This window comes from Mustela putorius, unplaced genomic scaffold, assembly GCF_011764305.1.
Source record: "Mustela putorius furo isolate JIRA1106 unplaced genomic scaffold, ASM1176430v1.1 tig00003962_pilon_pilon_pilon, whole genome shotgun sequence".
Taxonomy (NCBI): domain Eukaryota; kingdom Metazoa; phylum Chordata; class Mammalia; order Carnivora; family Mustelidae; genus Mustela; species Mustela putorius.
In genome coordinates, this window is record NW_025422106.1 from 23,141,220 (window position 1) to 23,164,514 (window position 23,295).

At 43.2% G+C, this 23,295-nt stretch overlaps 1 protein-coding gene across 1 annotated transcript in view; it reads left to right on the forward strand.

The window, feature by feature from the left end:
• The window catches only part of VPS53 (VPS53 subunit of GARP complex), a 137,025-nt gene that overhangs the window by 72,741 nt on the left and 40,989 nt on the right, over nucleotides 1-23,295 (forward strand). Inside the window, exons 13-15 of the mRNA XM_004746893.3 lie at nucleotides 4,750-4,844; nucleotides 15,886-16,128; nucleotides 18,825-18,972. Of these exons, the coding sequence (XP_004746950.1) occupies nucleotides 4,750-4,844; nucleotides 15,886-16,128; nucleotides 18,825-18,972 (486 nt within the window). The remainder of the gene's footprint in view (nucleotides 1-4,749; nucleotides 4,845-15,885; nucleotides 16,129-18,824; nucleotides 18,973-23,295) is intronic.

Below are 23,295 nucleotides of genomic sequence, written 5' to 3' on the forward strand. Positions count from 1 at the left end.
AGCTCGGGCTGGGTGGAGCCAGAGGTGTAGGAGAAGGCCCCCAGTGATTGTCTGGGGTTACCCAAGCCGTGTGTCACTGCCGCAGTAAGTAGACAGTTGACTCTTAAGGACAGGGTCTCTCCCCACTTGTTCCTGCAGCGTGGCCTGTTGAGAAAAGAGTGTGAGCTTGAAAAAATGTACTTAGTTTGAGCCACCAGTTGCCCATGCACTCCCCAGTGATGAAACAAAAATTGTACCCAGAAGGGGACTGAGGGTGCTCAAAGAAAAGGGGAGAAGAAATAAGGAATTTCTGGTTGAAAAATGTACCCTTCTGGTGATCCAAGCAGTTAGATTTCATCTGTTTACATTGGATGGTAATAAAAGGAAGTGGGGCCAGCTGTAGAGCTCCTTACTGTGACAACAGTAACCTTCTATTATTCCCTCCAACTCTGGGAGGAAATAACCGAAACATCTGCGGCTCTTGGACTGAATTCACACACTCAGACAGGCAGCCCGAACGCTACTGCTAAATGGCTTCATGTGTTCTCTCAGCAGAGACCTGCCCCTCTGGGGAGCTGGACAGTGCCTAGGGAGATGCCACTGTGAGCTGAAATTCCAGCACCTCTTATCTAAATAGGAGCAAGCAAGCCACAGCCCTGAGGCAGCCCTGTGGGAAAAAAGCATTGTTCCCCTTTTGCTAACAGCTCACACTCAAAACGCTGCAAGGGACCGGGAACTGTGGTGTCAGGTCTTCTCGCTTCCAGGAGTGGCTGGCATTAGTGGGCAGAGGCGGGGCAGGGCGGTCACCTGCCTGTAGGGTTGGGACACCCACACTGTCTGATGAGGCCGCTCCCTGAGGGCCAGGTTCCGAGTGCTCTGTGGTGCCTCGGAGCACACGGTCTGCAGAAGACTGACCGAGTTGACTTTGTTTGAATAGCACGGAACTGTTTTCTTTTATTACTTAGAATCTGTCTCTTATACATATTCTGAATGAGCTCCTCAGACTTCTCTAGACCCAGATTTTTATTGTATATCACTTTTGCACATATGTAAAAAGGAAAATAAGAGCCAAATAAATAGGTTAAGATATTGCTAAAACCACTTCACATTCAGAGTCCAATTCTCCTGTACCACTTAAAAAACAAAAAACAAAAAACTTTGTGTTTTGAAATAATTATAAATTCATAGGTAGTTACAGAATGCAGAGAGGTCCCATGTACCCATCTCCCAGCTTCCCCTGGTGGTGACAGCTACCATAACTGTAGTGCATTGTTAAGACCGTGAAATTGATTCTAAGCCCTATTTCACTCAGGCGCAAATGCCCATATTTTCCCACACGATGTCCGCTGGGCTAGCCAAAGTTTTGGTGACGTACCATTGCTTGACTGCTCCACAACTGTTCCCGGGGTTATCTGCCAGGCCCTTGGCTCCCATCTCCCAAGCTTTTTATTGTTATTTTTTACTTTTTAAAAGGAAAATACCTAAATTAGAGAAGAGTTTTAAGTATATTACAAGAACTCTCAAATATCCTTCACCTGGGTTTACCAGTTGTTAACATTTTGGCACATTTACTCTCTCATTTCCTTTTTTTTTTTTGCCTCCATTCCTCCTTTCCCTCTCTCTCCCCTGTCCACTTTTGCCCCTTCCCCTCGTCTCTTTCTCTCTTTTGGAATAATTTATAAGTTAGCATATATCATGTCCTTTAGCTCTAAATATGTCTGTATGTACGTCCTAGCAAGAAGGTCATTCACTTAAATTACCACAGATCAAAATCAGAAAATGTGGGCGCCTGGGTGGCTCAGTGGGTTAAGCCGCTGCCTTCGCTCAGGTCATGATCTCAGGATCCTGGGATCGAGTGCCGCATCGGGCTCTCTGCTCAGCAGGGAGCCTGCTTCCTCCTCTCTCTCTGCCTGCCTCTCTGCCTACTTGTGATCTCTCTCTGTCAAATAAATAAATAAAATCTTTAAAAAAAAACAAAATCAGAAAATGTAATATCAGTACAGTATTACTATCTAATTTATGGAACTTAAATTTCATAATGTAGCCATTCTAAGGTGATAAACTAAAACATTGTCAGTAATTGGAAAATTGCACATAAATTAGTAAAGCCAAATACAAAATACTTATGTTAAATATGTTGATTTAGGGGTGCCTGGATGCTCAGTGGGTTAAGCGTCTGCCTTTGGCTCCAGTCATGATCCCAGGGTCCTGGGATAGAGCCCCGCATAGGGCTCCCTGCTCAGCGGGAAGCCTGCTTCTCCCTCTCCCACCTTCCCTGCTTGTGTTCCCTCTCTCTCCATGTCTCTTTCTATCAAATAAATAAAATATTTTTTAAAATAAATAAATAAAATAAGTTGGTATATTTATTTTAAGATTTTATTTATTTGTCAGCGAGAACACAAGCAGGCAGAGAGAGAAGCAGGCTCTACACTGAGCAAGGAGCCCAATGCAGGACTTGATCCCAGGATCCTGGGATCATGACCCGAGCCAAAGGCAGATGCTTAACAGACTAAGCCACCGAGGCATTCCTAAAATATGTTAATTTAAAACAGAACATTCTGTATTATATAAACTCCCAATTTATAATTACCAGAAGCTGCCCTGTAGATGTGTGAAGATTTTTGGCACAAGAAAAATATAAATAGGATAAATATTATAGGGTTATTAATATTGCTATATTGATTATATTACTATATTAATGATTATTACTATATCAATAATTGTATTGATATTAAGTATATTAAAGGATTATATAAATATAAGCCTTATGATGACTAATCTGGGCATTGTGGCTATAGTTTTCAGTTCTAAAATCAGAATATCTGGTCATATATAAGTTAGACAAATCACATTTATCTATTCATTTAACAATTACTTTATTGAAAAGAATGAAATAATAGATAACTGATTTGGAAAATATAGAACAATTAGATAAGGACCACCCCTATACAGCCATTGTACTAAATCATGGATCCACCATTTTAAACTGTTGGGAGTGTGGGAGAAACTTCAGTGCATCTGTGAAATGAGGTGGAACTTTGGATCCAGCCAATTCAAACTTGGTGAACCCAGGCTGGGGAGTCTCTTGTGGACTTAGCCTCAGACCTGACTACTTTGGTGGTAGCTTCTGGCTGATAAGAAAAAAAACCCAACTGTAATTTAGGGAATACCAAAGTTTCTAAAAACCTTGCCAAAAAACCCTAAAAACACGGAACTCTCCAAAGGGGATAAGAGAGAGAGCTAAATAGGAGAATGAAGGGGATACTAAGGTTGACATTGAATTTTTGGTGTTCATTTCCAGTTTTTACAGATGTTTTTAGCCATTCTAGTGTTTTATTTTTAAAAGTTACTAGACGGGGGTGCCTGGGTGGCTCAGTGGGTTAAAGCCTCTGCCTTTGGCTCAGGTCATGATCCCAGAGTCCTGGGATCGAGCCCCATATCAGGCTTTCTGCTTGGCAGGGGTCCTGCTTCACCCTCTCTCTCTCTGCCTGCCTGTCTGCCTACTTGTGATCTCTGTCAAATAAATAATAAAATCTTTAAAAAATAAAAAGTTACTAGAGGAAGAGAATCATTATTGTGTTTGTCATTAGGGGCTTAGTTTTTCCTATATTTATTAAAAGATACGAACAGTTCAACCCAACAGGTATGCTATGGGTTATCAATTTATGCCCAGATTATACTCTAGCATCAACACCAGCAAGGGCTAAGGGTCCTTTTGTTGGCATTTGATAATAAATAGAATTGACTTTTTTTAGAAATTGAAAGAGATATCTAGGAGGATCTTCACTTTTTTTTTTTTTTTTTGAAAAGGAATTAGGGAGCAAACAGTTTTTAAATGCTTGTCTACCTAGATGGCCTGTATATCAGTAGTTTTTAAGTATCAACTGGGGACCAGTGCTGGCCATTTTACAGTGGTCCATGGCAAAAAATAAAGACAAAACTGCCTGTCTGTCTGTCTGCCTATCTATCTGTCTATCTGGCATAAGGTCACCAACTGTCTTTTCATAGGAAGGACTGCCCTCCTGCTGCTATAGTGTTTGTGTGTAAAATACTCTCAGGAACTGATGAGAATGGGAAGTGGCAAAACAAAAAGTTGGCAATGCTATGTTGGTCCTTTACCATTCTTTTTCTTGCATTTACTCATCAGTGCAATTCAACAGTCTGGAAGCCATAGTGGCAAAGCAGTGCTGTATCAGAAAGAGTTCTAGTTCAGGAGGTAGGAAGCTTCACCGTCTGCCTTTGGACAGGCTACTAGAACCCTCTGAGCCTTCCTTTAGGTGTAATGTGATAGTACTGATTTCTACACCAAGGGTTGTTGTGAGGAATAGATGAGCTGTTATGTTATATAAAGTGCTTGGTCTATAAAAACAATCACTAAATGAAGGCTGTGAAAAATCTATCACATGAGAGCACTTTAGAAATTCTAAAGCACTGTACAAATATAAGGTACTGGTATTAGCTAGGATTTAAATTTTTTAAAACATCAGTCGGATGATGAATAGCTTCCAGATCGAAAGCGCATGTGTTATCAGAGCAGCAGTAAATCTTTCACCATACACAGCAAGTCAGTGATGCTAACAAAGCTGTGCTCGTTGTGCACAAACTGGCTTGAATCATAATGCAAGACACAGTCCCAAGTCACTTACATCAAGTGCTACTTATCTGTGTCAGGAGTCAACTTTGAAGGGATGTATTCTTTGAAACTGCTTGAAAACTTGCAAAGATGGCTCAAGCATAGGTTTCTTTCTTCTTTTCTCCTCCTCTTTACAGCCAAAGAAGCCGAAAGCCCCAGACAATCCATTTCATGGCATTGTTTCCAAGTGTTTCGAGCCTCATCTCTACGTGTATATTGAGTCCCAGGACAAGTGAGTGTTGAACATTTTGCTGTTTTCTACTGTGTTTCTCCCTCCTCTGGTCATGATTGGGGCTCATAGGGCATAAGCCCTTCCAGAGGCTGAAGGAGGGACTTGGCAGGCCTCCTTTGACCCTGCCTGGAAACCTTCTAGGGTATTTTTATATCTTATGAGTGTTATCATTCATTGTATTCGTAAATCTTAGAGTTTGACTAACCTTAGAAGCCTGAGTTTGACTCTTATGTCCCAAATGGATCCCAACAACCCCTTCCTACGTGGGCACTGAGCTCTTACATAGCTACAAGGCTTGACCATGTCAGGCACTGGAAAATGGAGAAAGAAACCTGATCTTTAACATACGTATTTTCAAGTATACTTTGTTTAGGTTTTCATTTTAAAGTAATTTTGACTTAAAAAAAAAAAAGTTACAAAAAATTCTCATAGATCCTTCCTCCAGAGAATGCTACCATTTTATACATAATCACAATTATCAAAATCAGGAGGGTAACATTGTGCCATGAGTGTCCACTTTCTGGTTCAAGATCCCGTCATGCCTTTGGTTGTCAGGTCTCTTTAGTCTCCCTTAACCTTGAATATTTCCTCAGTCTTTTGTTTGTCTCTCATGACCTTGACACTTTACAGAGTGTTGACAAGTTATTTTCTACAGTATCCTCAGTTTCAGTTTGTGTGATGTTTGCTCTTGATTTGATCTAGATTATGCATTGCAGGCAAGTATTCCATTACAGGTGATTTTTTTTTTAATTTTTTTATTTGATAAAGAGATCACAAGCAGGCAGGGAGACAAGCAGAGAGAAGGGGGGGGGAAGCAGGCTCCCTGCTGAGCAGAGAGCCTGATGTGAGGCTCCATCCCAGGACCTTGAGATCATGACCCAAGCTGAAGGCAGAGGCTTAACCCACTGAGCCACCCAGGCACCCCTATAGGTGACGTTCTGTCCCTCTGGGTACGTCATTTGGATGTGTCCCATTACTGGTGTTGTTAACTTTGATCACTGGCTTAAGGTGCTTGCCAGCTAGCTTCCTCTGCTGTGAAGCTACTATTTTTCTCTTTGTAACTAATAAGTATCTTATGGCGGGATACTTTGGGACTGTGTGAATATCCTGTTTCTCCTCACACTTTGCCCACTCATTTTGACATCCCTTGATGATTTCTGCCTAAAGCAATTATTACTGTAGTGTTTGCCAAATGCTGATTTTCTGTTTCCATCTCCTCTCCTCTTTGATTGGAGTTCTGTAAGGAAGCACTTCCTCCTCTCCCCCCATGTGTTTGTGTTTATTTATGTCAGTTTGGACTGGTGGATTCTTATTTTCTTTTGTTGATTATCATCCATTTAATATATATACTTTTTTAAAAATATTTATTTATTTATTTATTTGATAGACAGAGAGAGATCACAAGTAGGCAGAGAGGCAGGCAGAGAGAGAGGGGGAAGCAGGTTCCCCACTGAGCAGAGAGCCCGATGTGGTGCTCGATCCCAGGACCCTGAGATCATGACCTGAGCCGAAGGCAGAGGCTTAAACCACTGAGCCACCCAGGCGCCCCAATATATATACTTTTTTTTACAAACTCAGGAGTTCCTGAAAATTTTCACAAGTTTCTGCTGCCAAGTTTCCTCACAGTCAGAGGACTATCTTCAAGTTCCAATGTCCATTATTCATACAGAGGAGGAAGACCCCCTCCTCATCCCTGAGTCTGTCCAAAGCCAGAGGATCTGTTAAGGCCCTTCCACACTGGAAGCCAGATTTTGGAAAGGTCAGGTTTCTGGAGGTAGGCTGGCCCTACTCTGAGACGAGGCCTCGTTGTCTGAAGCACACACTTGGGAGGACCAGACAGTGGCTCACACAGGGAGCACAATAACCCCTATGAGAAAGTTCTCTAAGGGAGTTCTCTGGGAAAGCATTTAGGCAGTAAAGTTTAGTGTCCCCCCCCCCTTTTTTAATGCTTCTGTTGTGAGTTAGCAAATTCTTATTTCCAAATATGTTTCAGACATAAACCATGAGACTAAGAGGCTATTTCCAGTGGAATCGCTATATAGGACATTATTATTATTCACCTATTTGATTTTGTAGATTATGTCTACATAATCTTTTGGTCCCCAATTACAAAATGTTTTGTTATTAAAGTCATAGAAAATGAACTTTATAGAAGAGCCATCTGTGTTAACAAAAACAACCTCCTACCTGCCATCCCTCCCAAAAAGAGTTACTTTCACGTTTTGCCTTGTAAAGCCAGTTTGCCTCATCCTCTCTGTCCATTGGGCTTCTGTCCGAAGGCACACAGAAAGGCAGTTAATTACTTACTGCTCTTCGTTCTCTTGGAACACCCTGTCTTCTTATTAAAAAGAACAAGAACCCTTTCCCTGGGGCACCTGGGTGGCTCAGTCAGTTAAGGTCATGATCTCCAGGTCCTGAGATTGAGCCCCACTTTGGGCTTCCTGCTTGGCAGGGAGTCTGTTTCTCACTCTCTCCCCCTCCCCATCGCTCATTCTCTTTCTGTCGCTCAAATAAATAATTTTTTTTTTTTAACTAATTTCTCAGGAAGTCAATAGGACACGTGCGGGGGGCAGGTAGAAGAGCTGTTGTTTACCTATGAGATTAACAGGTCTTAGCGCAGCCCACCTGGATGACTTTGGACAAAACCCCTTCTTCCCTCACCAACCCAAATTCTTATTTTTAGAGAGGCTTAAAAGCTGTTGGATCCCGACTTGAAAGTGCATATCTGAGAATAACACATACTTTCCCCAAACCTTCCTGGTCTAGAGAATCGTTTTCCTGAATTATCATAATTCCAGTCTCTACTCTTTTCACATGGCCTTGATTCATATAGAGTATAGTCATTGTTCGTGATACTTCGGGCAGAGAGCCAGACCTCCCTTCCTTAGGGACTCTCCATTTCTCTCTGAAAAATGAAGTGCTGGCCACTCAGCCTGCCGCTTGGCCTCACTAGGATGTTTCCACAGCCCTGGGGATATAGCAGGAGCTACTCGGAGGAGAATTGCGTAGGTTGTACCGATGTCGTTCCAGAATAAGCAGCAAAGGCTTGAAGTAGAAAAGAGAGTTCAAGAAATCCATTCCCTCAACTTTTAAAGCAGAGAATCAGACAAAATAATGCCTAAAGCAGTGGCTATTAACCTTTTTTGAGTCACAGATCCCTTTGAGAGCCCAATGAAACTGTAGACTCTCTTACCAAAAAAAAAAAAAAATCACATAAACCCACACATTATCTTTTTTTTTTTTTAGATTTTTATTTATTTATTTGACAGACAGAGACCACAAGTAAGCAGAGAGGCAGGCAGAGAGAGAGGAGGAAGCAGGCTCCCTGCTGAGCAGAGAGCCCGATGTGGGGCTCGATCCCAGGACGCTGGGATCATGACCTGAGCCGAAGGCAGAGGCTTTAACCCACTGAGCCACCCAGGCGCCCCTTACCCACACACTATCTTGAGTGCAATTTCAAGGGGTTCTGCAAAGCCCTTCCTCCCTTTTGTCCAAGAATCTGAAGGGAAGAAACTCAGGTGGGGACTGTTTTGGTACTTATTTCATTCTTGTAGCTCTGACTCAAAAAATCTGCAGTGGAGGAAAATTTTAGACCATTCACAAACTCCCCAATGACAGAGACCCAACAGAGTGTAGTGGAAAGAGCGTGGGCCTGGATGCCGGACAGACCTGGATTTGAGTCAGAGCTCAAGCATGGTACTTAACCTCTCGGAGTTGGCTTTGTCCTCTCTCCAGTGCAGTTAGTAAAGTTCCCCTCACAGGATTAGTGGTGAGGCTGAGAATAGCAGACATGTTGGCACTTGGCACGAGTAGTCAGGAACCGTGCCTGGCCTGCCCTGCCTGTCTGGTGCACTTATCCCAGACTTGTCAGTGGTTGGGTGGCCTGATCAGTGTTGCCAGCTTTCTGTTGGGCCTGACATGGCCGTCTCATTTCCCTAGCCTCCCACCTGCCCAGAGAAAGTTCTGGCAGCACCTGTGCCAACCAAAAGCCAAACAGCAGTGGGAGGACGAAGGAAGTAGGGATATCCCCAAAGCCATCTCCTTAGCAGATTTGGCTGAGCTGTCCTTGTATGCTTTAAGCGGCTTTCTCAACTTTTGTTTATGTTCCAGAAGGAAGTTCATATACCTTTCCGTCTTGGGAATGCAGGGATTTTCTCTGGCTGACCCTTGGAGAAGAGATTTCTCTACATAGATACTTTCTTCAATTTGCAGGCAAGAGTGCCCCCATTACTCCTTGAGACTTCAGTGCGTGTTTCCTATAAATGAGCACACAGTCTACCTCACTGTAGCACACCTGTCAACATCAGGAAGTTAATCTGATCCGTTAGTACCATTTAATCTGTAGACTCCATTCCATTTTGCTGGTGGTCCCCGTCATGTCTTTTCTAGATCCAGGATCCGTGCCAGGACCACAGGTCCATTTACTTGTCACATCTCTTTGGTCTCTTCAGTCCAGAAAAACAACTCATTCTTTCTTTATCTTTCATGACCTTGAAATTTTTTAAGAGTACAGGCAGCTCGTTTGTGGAATGTCCTTCTGTCTGGATTTGACTAATGTTTTCTAATGATCAGTGATTTATGCAGAAGTGGGGCTGGGTACTTCTCAGTAATTCACATCAAGAGGCGTGCAGTATCAGTTTGCCCTACAGCCTGTGGTGTTCATTTTTATTTTGCCTTTTTTTTTTTTTAAGATTTTATTTATTTATTTGACACAGAGAGAGATCACAAGTAGGCTGAGAGGCAGAGAGAGGGGGAAGCAGGCTCCCCACTGAGCAGAGAACCCGATGTGGGACTCAATCCCAGGACCCTGAGATCATGACCTAAGCCGAAGGCAGAGGCTTAACCTACTGAGCCATCCAGGTGCCCCATTTATTTTACTTTCTTTAGTTGGAGTCTGCTAGGCTTCTTTCCTTATTAATAAGTAATTAATAACAATAACTGTCAGGAAAAACGTTGAAATCATATAGTCTTTTTCTCATCTTTCACTTCCCGCTGATACTTGCCTGAATCATTTATTACTAAGATAGTTGCTGAATGATGATTTTTTTCTAATACCATCATTTCTTCTGTGTTTATTAGTTCTCAAAAGCTTTCTCTTTCCCCCACTTACTATGTCAGCACGTACTCGTGGATTCCTATTTTATTCAGTGGATTATAGCCGTTATTACCTTTATTTAAGTTTATTCTGGGATAAACTTAAACCTACATAAAAGTTTCAGAAATAGCTCAGATTTCCCATATTCCCTTCTCCCAAGTTCTCCTGATGTCAACGTCTTACATAACCACAGGATAGTTACCACACCAGCGAGTTAACAGTTCTATTTGCTAAACTCAGGCCTTATTTGGATTTCCCGCCAGTTTTTCCACTGATGTCCTTTTCCTCTCTCAGGATCCATCATTATTTCATTGCTCAAACTGTCTCTGATTTGGCCACCAGGACCCCTGCAGGCTGGTTTTTCATTCTTTTTGTATGAGCCTATCATTTCTGGGGCCCTTGCTTTCTGGCACAATAAAATATACCAGCTCATCTGGTATTTTCCTATCCCAGCCCAGGAATCACCCACTTTTCCAGGCTCTCTTGTTTTTTTGCCAGGGAATGATATTTAAAAACTAAGTTCTGGGTATCAGGTATGTTCATTACTGCTTGAGTGTCATGCTTCTAGGTCCATGCAGCTGAGAGAGTGAAGAAATATATGTGTGTGTACATACATGTATAGACATATACACCTGTGTCTATTTTTAAGCCAATTTGTATATTAAAACCTGTGAGTTTATGCTCACTCTAATTCTTTTTTTTTTTTAATTATTTTTATTAACATGTAATGTCTGTGATTCCTCAGGCTTACACATTTCACAGCACTCACTGTAGCACATACCCTCCCCAGTGTCCTTAACCCAGCTACCCTCACCCTATCCCTATCCCCCAGCAACCCTCAGTTTGTTTCCTGAGATTAAGAGTCTCTTCTGGTTTGTCTCCCTCCTGATTCCATCTTGTTTCATTTTTCCCTTCCCTAGCCCCCATAACTCTCTGCCCTGCCTCTCAAATTCCTCATATCAGAGAGATCATATGATAATTATCTTTCTCTGATTGACTTATTTTGTTCAGCATAATGGAACCCTCTGGTTCCATCCTCATTGTTGCAAATGGAAAGATTTCATTTCTTTTGATGGCTGCATAGTATCCCATTGTATGTGTATATCATATCTTCTTTACCCATTCATCTGTTGATGGACATCTAGGTTCTTTCCATAGTTTGGCTATTGTGGACATTGCTGCTGTAAACATTGGGGTGCATGTGCCCCTTCGGATCATTACATTTGTATCTTTGGGGTAAATACCCAGTAGTGTAATTGCTGGGTTGTGGAGTAGCTCTATTTTCAACTTTTTGAGGAACCTCCATGCTGTTTTCCAGAGTGGCTGCACCAGCTTGCATTCCCACCAATAGTGCAGGAGGGTTCCCCTTTCTCTGCATCCTCGCCAGCATCTGTCATTTCCTGACTTGTTAATTTTAGCCATTCTGACTGGTATGAGCTGGTATCTCACTGAGGTTTTGATTTGTATTTCCCCGATGCCAAGTGATGTGGAGACTTTTTCATGTGTGTCTTGGCCATCTAGATGTCATCTTTGCAGAAATATCTGTTCATGTCTTCTGCCCATTTAACTTCATTGGATTATTTGATCTCTGGGTGTTGAGTGTGGTAAGTTCTTTATAGATTCTGGATACTAGCCCTTTATCTGATATGTCTTTTGCAAATATCTCCTCCCATTCTGTCAGTTGTCTTTGGTTTTGTTGACTGTTTCCTTTGCTGTGCAGAAGCCTTTGATGCTGACTCGAATTCTGATCCAACACAACAGGGTTTGTTTTTGCCTTCCCCTTCCTTCATCTCTGACTACACTCTGCAGCAGTGAGAAACTTGGCTCCCTAGATCTTTCATGGATTTACTTACTTGCTTCACTTACCTGTGTGTAATCCATCTCCCAGTTGTGCTCAAGCCAGACCTTGGCTTCCCACCCCCACTGGCCACACCAGAGCCAAATCCTCAACCCCAACCCAAGGGCAGGGGAGGAAGAGGTGCAAATTAGCTTTAGTATCCTTGAATTAACAAGCTTTGTAAGCTCCTGGGGATCCTAAACGGCATTGCCCATGCTCACCTCCTTGCCAGCTTTGTCTTACTGCCATCTTCCTTTCTCTGTGTCATTCTGGTTTGAATATTGTTGCTAGGGATGCGGACTGCAAATCCACCAGAAGAAACCACCATGGTCGTTCCTCTGCTGAAACTGTTCTGCGGTTGTCTCTCTTCCTGGGTCACTTCACTGATCAGCAGGATGGGACCCCCAGCAGTAGTTCGCATGGCTCCCCGACATGCTTCTACAGTTCTTGGGCAGAAAGCTCATGCTATAGGGGCAGGGGTGAAAGATACCATCCACACTGTAGTGTGGATATCATAAAATCAAAGCACAGCACAGCAGGTAGAGTTGGGCTTTGGAGTCTGACGTCCGCAAGTTCTGGTTTCAGCTCCAACGAGTTCTGTGACCTAGGGCAAGCTATATTACTTTTCTCAGCCTCAGTTTCTCCATTTACAAGATGGACATAAGAATGCCTTCTCTTCAGGGCCATTGTGAGGAGGTTGTATTTCTAATGCCCTGATTGTGGTGTGTGGTGTGAAGGCAGGAAGCTTCCAGTGGTTTGCTGTGGGAATACAGAGGACTGTGTAAGTCAAACTGTACGTCAAACTTTTCCAGTTCATGACTTCTGCCTTAGCCACATCCCCTCTTCATCACGTCCCCCCTTCCATACACCATGTTCTGTGCTCACCTCTGACTCCAGGCCTTTATTCCCTCATCTGAGTCTGCTGTGAAATTTTTTCTCTAGTTTCCTTCGTCTGCAACAAATTGTTCATATCGTCTGTACTGCCAAATTAGGATTTTATTGCTGTCTTGAAATCTAAATATCCTGAGCCTCAGGGTCCTAGCTCCCCAAATAGACCAAAGCTTCTAATGGGCCGATGCTGTATCTTAACCCCCATACACAGAAACACCTTGATCAGGACTTGACCCTTTATAAACTCTTACTTGATTGTAATTATTTTATGGTGTTAAAAAACACCTCCTCATGACCAGTCAGCGGCTCGATAGGCCACACACTCCTTTCTCCAGTAATCTTACAAGAAGGTCTCATCAGAATTCGGGCTAGTGTTTGGTGCCTGGAAGAAAGGACAACCGTTGTTGTTGTTTTAGTTGAACTCATTTATATCTTATATGTGTGGCACCCAGAGCCTTACACATATGAAGTGCTTATTTGAAAATCAATTGGATTGGACCATCTGTGCTGTGACACATTGATCACTCGTTTTCCAGTGTCTCATATGGCAGAGAAGCATGGAGATACAAAGAGTAGTGTGGTAAGGGAGGAAAGCTTACTCTGATGGGTTTGTATCTCATCTGCACAGAGAACAGTGTCCGAAATAACCTGAGAGACAGATTACAAAGTATGGAGGATCTTCAGAGATTTTTTAAGTGGAAATTTTCTTTATGTTCTGTGAGCATGGTTAATTTATAATCTGATTGATCGGATTGGCTCTGAAACACAAGGGGAGTAAGTATCCTGACCTCAACTAGTAGGGGAATCGGACTAAGTTGGTTAGAGTAAAAACACTTCAGAGCTCTGGCCCCTGTTTTTGTTGGCACTAGAGATTTGGCAATTAGAACCTCTCCTAAGAAGGCTCAAGTGCAACCTTTTCTTTCTGTTGCATGTTCTCCTCCACTGCACCAGCCCTTGCCCCATCTCCACGCACCCACCCTTCCGTTGCCATCCTTCGGAAACAGTGTGGGGGCTGTTCAGCTGGTATGTCTTGGGCACAGACATAACTAGATTCGCTTCACACATACACGTGAGGGGTAGACCTGGGGAGAGTAGAAGTGACAAACCTTATCCCTACTCTCAGAACATGTGATAACATGAATCAGAGAAGATTCTAGTGTAGAGCAAGCCCCTTTAACCTTATGTACAAGCTTCAGCTCCTCAGTGACAGGCAAGAATGCTGTATCAAGAAGGCTTCTGAAATTACACCAAAGATCAATGAAAAAGAGAGCCCTCATTGATAGCATCGCCTTCTACAGGCCCAGGATGGGAGAAGGTCATCATGTTTCTGGAACATTTGACATCCTTATGCTGGAGGGTAAAGTGTTAAAAAAATAATAATAATGAAGTGTGAGTGTGTCACAGATGACAGAAGTTGAAATTGAGACAGAGGGTTGGCGTGAATGGAAGCCATCTGGGCCAAGCCTATGGATGAGTGGAGAGGTGAAGGGGAGCATCTTGGCCTGGGGAGGCATCCAGGCATCACAGGCAAGGGCCCAGAGTCAGGGACAGAGATGGGGCAGGGGGCAGTTAAGGTGAGTTGGGCTGGGAGTGGAGGGGCCCTGTGCAGGTGGGATGGGCAGAGGTGGCGAGGTGGCAAGGTGGAGCAGGCAGAGGATCAGGCAGAGCAGGAAAGGGGGCTGTGACCCTGCAGCTTTCCCAGGTTGGCTAACAAGTTCCTTCCCTGCTCACTAACCCAACGCCACAAGGACCCAGCCCAGGCCCTGAAGTTCTTTGAGGGCCGAGTGGCGACATCTGGGTATAATCAACTTTCAGTAGGAAAAGCTCTTGGGTAAAATGTCAAATTTTCTCCTATTCCTGCTAATTGATGCTGTGTGTGGTTCTTGTCTTGGTCTTCCTGTTATATAAATACATTTTGAAAGCACAGCTGGATTCCTGTAGCCTGAGACAGTAACCTAAAAAGACATAAAATGTCAAGGGGTGGGGACTCCTCCCATTCTTCGTACAGCTCAACAGTGTAGGAAACAATGAGTAGAGAGCCCTGCTGGACCCGAGCTGTGGTGACTCAGTATGACTGAGGCACGCTCGGTGATGTTTGAGAGGGGAATGGGGGGACAGCTGCCACCATTTGTCACCATCGTGACCTGCAGTAAGCCTGGGGCTGCCACACCCTGCCTTCTCCCAAGATTTTTTCCACCTTCAATTCTCAAAGTTTTAAGGAGAAAAACTACATTAAAGGAGAAGGAAAATGTTAGAATACTTTACCATTTCTCCCTGCTCAGGTATCTGTCCTGTGGGCACATTTAGGTTAACTATAGACTATTTACTGACATCATAACCTTGTTGTGTTTTCGGAGATGGGAAGGTAGAGTGGTTTGAATCCCGGGTCCCCTACCCCCTTGCTCTGTGACCCCAGACAAGGTCCTTAACTTTTTTGCTCCTTGCTTTTTGGAAAATGAGGACAGGAGTACTATCTACTTTGTAAGGTTACTGGGAAGAGTGAGTCAAAGTCAGTGAGAGGATGCTTCTCAAGTGCTGACCTGGGTGCCTGGGTGGCTCATTGGGTTAAGCTTTTGCCTTTGGCTTGGGTCATGATCTCAGGGTCGTGGGATCGAGCCCTGAATCTGGCTCTCTTCTCAGCGGGGAGCCTGCTTCCCCCTCTCTCTCTGCCTACTTATGATCTCTCTTTCTGTGTCAAATAAATAAATAAAATCTTTAAAAATAAAAAAAGAAATAAAAATAAAGTGCTGACTTGGTGTGTGCCCGGGACATCATAAGTGTTCAGAAAATGATCACTATTGTTACTTAGGGTTTTCATCTGTGGAGAGGGGAAATGGTGCTGATAGGGTAGTAGGACCAGGGCAGGCATTTAAATGGTAGCTTTTAGGCTCAGCTGGGCCACTAAATTGTGTGACAAACTTTCTAGACCTTAATTTTTTCATCTCTTAGAGGGTCCCCTAATAACTTAGCTCCCCTTACAGAGGCTTGGGGTCAGATGTGATCATGAAATGCCTGGAAAAAGTATAGAGCAGCACACAAGTAAATGCCAAGTGTTCTTGCTGCTGCTATTGTTGGAGTGCTGGTGGTAGTTAATGAAGATAGGGATGGACATGGTCCAGCTTTAAATGTGAAGAGCATTAGGAATTGTTCACTCATGACATGCAAGCACATTTGCTTTATGTTTCTTGAAATAACATCATAGACTTTCTTCCTCCTAGAAACCTTGGCGAGCTGATTGATCGGTTTGTGGCCGATTTTAAAGCCCAGGGGCCACCTAAGCCCAACACTGACGAAGGGGGTGCCGTGCTCCCCAGCTGTGCTGACCTCTTTGTCTACTACAAGAAGTGCATGGTGCAGTGCTCCCAGCTCAGTACTGGGGAGCCAATGATCGCCCTGACCACCATTTTCCAGAAGTACCTCCGAGAATATGCCTGGAAAATCCTTTCTGGCAATCTACCCAAGTGAGTGCTGTTCTTTCTGACCTCAGTGGGGAAGTAAGATTCTGAAAATGCCTAAATATGGGAATCCAAGGAAATCTCCTCTGACATTGTTTACTGAACTGCTAAGAGTCTCAAGGAGGGAAACACTCTTACTGAGTTCCCGAGGGTCTGAAACTATTTCCTTTCTAATGGGATTCCACAGCTGATCAAGACCTTTGGGGGAAATGCCCACATTGGCTGCCAACACAGGTCAGATCTTAACCACAGTGGACCCAAGGGAGTCGTTCCATTATGTATGTATTTAATTTATCTAGGTTCAACAATAGGTTTTTGGCCAAAAAAGGTAAGGTGGTGGTAGCAATCACTCTTAAACAGCATGGGCAGTTTCATTCAATGAGAGCATACCCTAGGATGATGAGCGCACGGGAGGCATGAGTCTGCTTTTCCCTCGATGTGATTACGTTCCAGAGTCTCTCTTATGGTGTGTGTCTTGTTGAATATAGTCTAATGTTTGAAGGTATAGTAGGATTTGGGGAGAGGGGGTTGCCTAGCACAGCCCCTAATTATTGTGGCTTCACTGTATTCTGGGACATTAGAATATTGCTATATTGCTTATTAATTGAAATTAATGGCTGTTCGACTAAAGTTTAAAGATTTTAGGTTCTGGGGCACCTGGGTAGTTCAGTCGGTTAAACATCTAACTCTCGATCTCAGCTCAGGATTTGATCTCAAGGTCGTGAGTTCAGGCCCCACACTGGGTTCCCCATTGGGCATGGAGCCAAAGATTTTTGGTTCTATAGCAATTTCGATTATGGTAGATTATGATCTAAAGTAATGCTTTGAAATTTAGTGTTTTTAATCATCCCCATGGCTAAATTCAGTAATTCTGAAAGTAGTTGCTGTTACTTTCACTAAAATGTGTCATATATGGGAGTTTTACATTATTTGGAGGAAAGAAAATAAAAGCTCTATGCTCTAACCAGAAATTTGAAGTAACAGATATATTTCACCAATGAAAATTTCTTTGACTATGATAAAAACATTTTTAAGATTCTTTAATAACTTTTATTCTGATCATCAAAATATTATAGTTCACAAAACACAGAAGAGCAGAAAGATAGAAGTAAAGTTAACTATAATCTCACCACCCAGAGAAAACAAATTGAACCTTTTGGTATATGTTTTTCTGTTTTTTTATTTATAAATATAATGTGTGTGATTTTGTGGTTTTGTTTATTTAAGGGTATTGGGACTATACTGCTTGGAGTTTTATACCCAGCTGCTTTCACTCAGCATCGTCCTGCCCTGGCATTTTCCCCATGTGTCACAGCAGGAAACAAATGATGCACTCAGCTAGGGTATTGTTACCAAAGCAACTATTCACAGAAATGGGGGCAAAGTGAAAGGAGCCAACAGAGGATTCTGAAGCATCCAGATACTAGGTGGTGATTGTTACTACTTTAAAACTCCCTTGAGAGCTGGGGCTGTGGACAAATGGTTGCCACACAGAAAATGGAGAGCCACAGTCCCTGCCAGCACCACACGGAAGCACAGGGAGTGGGAGGCCTTGTTAGGATTCAGACTTTCTCTCTCTACCTCTCCGCCTTCTTGTCGCATCTCCTGGTGACTTGACTGAAACCAACAGGAGGCCAAAAGACCAGGGAGCCAGGGTGATAAGTCTGTAGAGGTCAGTCTCCTGAGCCACAAAGAAGGGAAGGGAAGAGTAACAGAGTAATGGATGGATCTGGGAGGCCAGCAGAGAACATTCAGCACTTTTCATGATGTCATGCTAATCCAACATGCAGGAGAACCTCACTGAGCTTCTGACGTTTTTACTGACCATTCTCTTACTTGATCCTTTAGGTTGGGTTTACTACTTTAGTATTTTAAATAACACTCAGGAAAGCATCCCTGAACAGGAGTAGAACTACTGGGTCAAATATGTGAATGTGTCTTTTAAGCTCGTAAAATACACCTCAAGGAAGTTTGGACAGCTTCATGCCCGTGACCCATAGTGCAAGAGAGTGTCCGTACCCTCACACCTTTGTCAGTGCTGGAAATGAAGATATTTTCTAATCTGTGACTACTAGAAAGACCGGGCAGTTTTAAGTTATTTTTTTGATGTTTTTAAGGTAAATGTCACTGAATTCTGTCTGCTTTAAAAAGAACTTAGACTCTCACAGTTGAAAGAGCAGGAGGTTTTATAACTCTTTCTACGTTTTGTGAACATGTGATTTAGATCAGTAGGCAGGGAGAAGGCAGTCGGGGCTTTGGGCAGGAACCATGTATTAGCATTCACCTTGGTACCCCATCACAAGCACAATGTACAAACTCCTGTGCAGAATTTTCTTACCTGGAACAGTGGTGAAACAAGCTTTATGCTACAGATGATCCTGAATGAGCTCTCCAGATCAGGAGATGGCAAGCTAAGCAGAGGCCACTCGGCGGGCTTCTCTGCAAGTATCCAGGTCATCATAGTTACTATGACCGGTTACTGGCTCACTGTTGGAATTGTTTCTTCCTACTCCTGATGGTCAGAGAACTTAAACAGATGATAGTCAAGGTAAGGTCAGTAGGAAAAGGCTCATTGTATGTGGGTTTGTTTGGGCCACATCCAGCCTTTCCTTCCCCCTTTTCTTTGTCTTAAGATGGGCAGTTACCAGTTCAGGAAGCTAATGAGAAGCCCCTCCTAACCACTTCCTGTTCCCCTTCCTCAGAACCACAAGCAGCAGTGGAGGGCTGACCATCAGCAGCCTCCTCAAAGAGAAGGAAGGCTCAGAAGTAGCCAAGTTCACGCTCGAGGAGCTCTGCCTCATCTGCAGTATCCTGAGCACAGCCGAATACTGTCTGGCCACCACCCAGCAGGTGAGCTGCCCGCTGCTGCCTTTTCCAGAACCATCTGGGCCTCCTGACTTAGTAGGTAAAAGTGTGGGCCCTCACAAGCCATGTACAGCCTTGAGAAGATTGGTTGGTCATAGAGGAAAACTGCAGCAGCCAGCAGACGGTCCAGGCAGCCATCTTACAGCAGAGCCTTGTTAAGAGGAGACCAGGGAAGAAAGTTTGACCGATCTCCTCCCCAGGCTAGTTTCAGCTGCTCAAAAGACATGCCCTTTTGAAAGTAGGTCAGTAGCACTGTCTCCCCTATGAGAAAAGCAGTGACAGACTTAACGATGCTAGGACCCGGCCACTGGTGGCGATGAGTCACAGCCAGTGACTCCATTCTCAGAAGTGTTACGAGGCTAAGCAAAATCCTTTGGGCTTTTATGCGTCTCCTGAAATGTACACAGCATTCCCAGTCTGCCTAAACCAACAACCATTGTTTGGATGCTGACGTTCAGGAACTGTGAAGCAGGAAAGGATGATGCTCCTCCTGGAGCTCCCCATTAGCAGAAGGAAGACCCAGAAGAAGAATTTTTCACTTAGCCTCAACGTGAGATTAGAAGTTCCTTTTCACATTCAGGCTGGAATTCACCTAAGGCCAAGAGAAGGAAAAGAACTAGAGAAGGTTGTGCTCTTGCCCCCTCTTAGGGTTTATTATTTACACATGTCTGGATCACAGGAAGGTATTCATAAGTGATGGTTCAAACAGTACAGCTCAGAGTGCCTGTGAGCCAGGGCATGAATACAGGAGGCCAAAATAAGAAGTGTTCCCCCCAAAGCTTCACAGTTGAGGTTAAGCCAGCCAGAGGCAGTAGCTTGCTCTCTGTGGGGATGTGGTCACACTGAATCACACAGGGAATGATCTGGCAAGGTTTGGCCTTGGAGTCAGAGACAGTACTCCCTTTAGCCCCAAGAACTCCCAGGGCAGGATGGCAGTGTCTGTGAGGACCTCCAAGACAGAGGTCCCAGAGTTTGGTGTTGAAGAAATGCTGTCTATTTAACTGTTTTGGATGTGTGCAGGAAAGGAAGATGCATGCGCGTGTGCACATGCGCGCGTGTGTGTACACACACACACACACACACACGCACGAGTATTTTAAAAATAAAAGTCAATTAAGTAAATAAATAAATAAATAATTTAAAAAATTAAAAAGAAAAGCAAAATGACCGTGGAACCAAAGGGGGGGAAAAACATAAAAATGATGACTCTTAATTCCATCATCATCACATAATCGTAATTGCCATTTGGAGTACTTCTTTCAGTCCTTTTTCATAAACATAGTTTTGTATGCTATCATCTTAACTTAATTCAGTCTCATATCCCTTTGTTGTTTTTATTAACATCACAGCACTAGCATTTCTCCTGTTTCTATAATGTCTTTATTAGCAGCATTATTAATTGTTACATAATATTTCATTAAGGGATAATACCATTAATTATTTCACATAATTGTTTATGCTGTTTCAGGATTTTGCTTCTAAAGTACTCCTACAAAGAACATCTAATATGTTTTTTGTTATTTTTCTACAACAGATTCTTAAAAGTTCTAGAAGTACTAGTAGACCAAAGATCATTTTGATGACTCATGATAGATGTAGCCAATTTTTTTGTTATTTAGTGAAGTTTTTTTTTCTAAGATTTTATTTATTTGTCAGAGAGAGCGTGCGCGCGCACACAAGCAGGGGAAGCAGGAGGCAGAGGGAGAAGCAGGCTCCCCGATGAGCAAGGAGCCAATTTGGTACTCAATCCCAGGACCCTGGGATCATGACCTGAGCCAAAGGCAGATGCTTAACTGACTGAACCACCCAGGTGTCCCTAGTGAAGATTATTTTTACTGATCATAAAAGTCATTCTTAGGGGCACCTGGGTGGCTCAGTGGGTTAAGCCTCTGCCTTCGGCTCAGGTCATGATCTCAGGGTCCTGGGATCAAGCCCAGCAATCAGGCTCTCTGCTCAGCGGGGAGCCTGTTTCCCCCTCTTTCTCTGCTTGTCTCTCTGCCTACGTATGATCTCTCTCTCTCTGTCAAGCAAATAAAATCTTAAGAAAAAAAAAAGTCATTCTTAGCACCTATATTGTGATCTCTAAATACCATTGTCCCCTAAAAGAAACCAGAGATTCCTTGAGAATTGAGTAATTGCGGGTCTGAGAGAGGAAATGTACAAGGTGAGCCTGGAGCATCATGTCATGCAAAAAGCAAGAAAAATATCAAAGATGGTGACAGTCATTTCAGAGGGATTCAGGAGCCATAATGGGCTTCTTGTACAAAAGGATGTGTGGATATGCCCAAGTCTTAACTCCCAGTACCTGTAAATGTGACCCTGTTCAGAAATAGGGTCTTTGAAGCTGTAGTCAAGTTAGGATCTCAACAAGAGATTATCTTGCATTTAGGGTGAACCCTAATCCAATCCAAGGACTAAAATCCAATGACTGGCATCCTTAGGAAAGGGAGATCTAACCAACACAGGGAAGAAAGCCACATGAAGATAGAGGCGGAGATTGGAGTGATGTGCCTATAAGCCAAGGGACACCAAGGATTGCCAGCAACCAGAAGATAGAAGAGAGTGGAATAGTTTCTCCCTCAGAACTTCCAGAAGGAACCAACCCTGCCAACACCTTATTTTGGGCTTCTGGCTTCTGGAACTATGAGAGAATTAACTTCTGTTTTGAGCCACCACGTTTTATAGTGATTTGTGAGAGCAGTCTAAGAACCTAACACAGGAGCCAAGGAATAAGCTCTGCTGGTCAGAGGTGGGCTGTGTAAACATCAATGAGAAGTTAACTGCAATGCACCGAAAATATCAGATATGTTTATATCCATGTGGTTTGATGATTTCTCTTTTCTTAGTGCGCTATCTTCGAAGAGCCTAAGAAACCACTGGTATGATTTGAATACTGGTAAATAAAGGGAAAGTTCTTAACCTTTCTTTCCTATTGAACTTATACCTCAGATTAAGGAAATCATTGACAATGGGAAATCTCTCTCTCTCTTTTTTAAGATTTTATTTATTTAAGTGAGACAGAGAGCACAAGCAGGGCAGAGGGAGGACAAGCAGACGCTTAGCCAACTGAGCCACCCGCAGCCCCAGGAAATACCTCATTATAAAGCAGAATTTCAGCTAGTAAATGAAGAAGAAAAGAATTAGAATATCATTCTTTTATATCTCCTAATGAAATAAGGGATCTGGCATTGACCATCAATGGCTGCTGACATTACAAAAAAGAGACAAGCATCATGTATCTCCTGAAAAAAGTACACAACACCAGGATGCCTGGGTGGCTTAGTCAGGTGAGCCTCTCAGCCTTTGGCTCAACTCCTAATCACAGTTCTGGGATCAAGTCCCTCATTGGGCTTCTTGCTCAGCAGGGAACCGGCTTCTCCCTCTGCTTTCTGCTCCACCGGCTTGTGCTCTCTCATTCTCTCTCCATAAGAAATAAATAAGTAAAGTCTTTAAAAAAAAAAAAAAAGCACAACACCATCATGAAATAGGTTTCTTAAAATGAGAGAGCGAGAGAAGAACCTGAATCTGATCAGGCTTCTACATTAAATTACAATTTACAGAAAATACAAGGAACAGAGGAACATGTTAATACCTCATGGTTACAATCAACAAAATCCAACCTGTAGGAAATTCTAGAGAGAATCCAAACAATCCAGTTTCCTTAGGAAAAAAATTGCAGGAAGAGGGCAAAAAGAAATGGAAGAAGAAACCAGAGACAAGAATTGGAAAATAAAAATTTAAACAATACCAATTATTGATATCGGTTCATTAATTGTGTAACACTTTTATACCTGTTGTTGCGTTCCTTCATCCAAGAGCTCTTCAGGAAGCACTTACTGTGGTAAGGACCAGGCACTGTATTTCTAACAGTGAACAAAGTAGATTGTTTTTTACTGTCAAGGAATTTAGAATTAAAGGAGGAGCCAAGACAGTAATAAGTAGCCAAGATGTAACTTCAGTTTTGTGGCGAGTGCTAGGTAGGGAGTTGTCTACTGAAGTAGCTGGTCAAGGAGGGCATCTCTGAGGAGAGGTGATATTGAAGCAGAGACGGAGGGTAGGCAAAGGAGACTGCCAGGTGAGGAGTGTGGAAGGGTTGGGAGGTAGGGAGTGGCAAAGCAAGGGAACCGGTTAGGAAGGGTGAGCAGGAGCATTTCAGGAAGACAAAGCAGGAAGTGTGAAGTATGAAGGCCCTGAGGAGGTGTGTGTGAACTTGGTATGTTCCAGGACCTTAAGTTACATCACAAAGTGAAGCCAAACAGGCAAGGGGGGAAGAAGATGTGAGCCAGAGAGCCTGATGGAACCCAAATC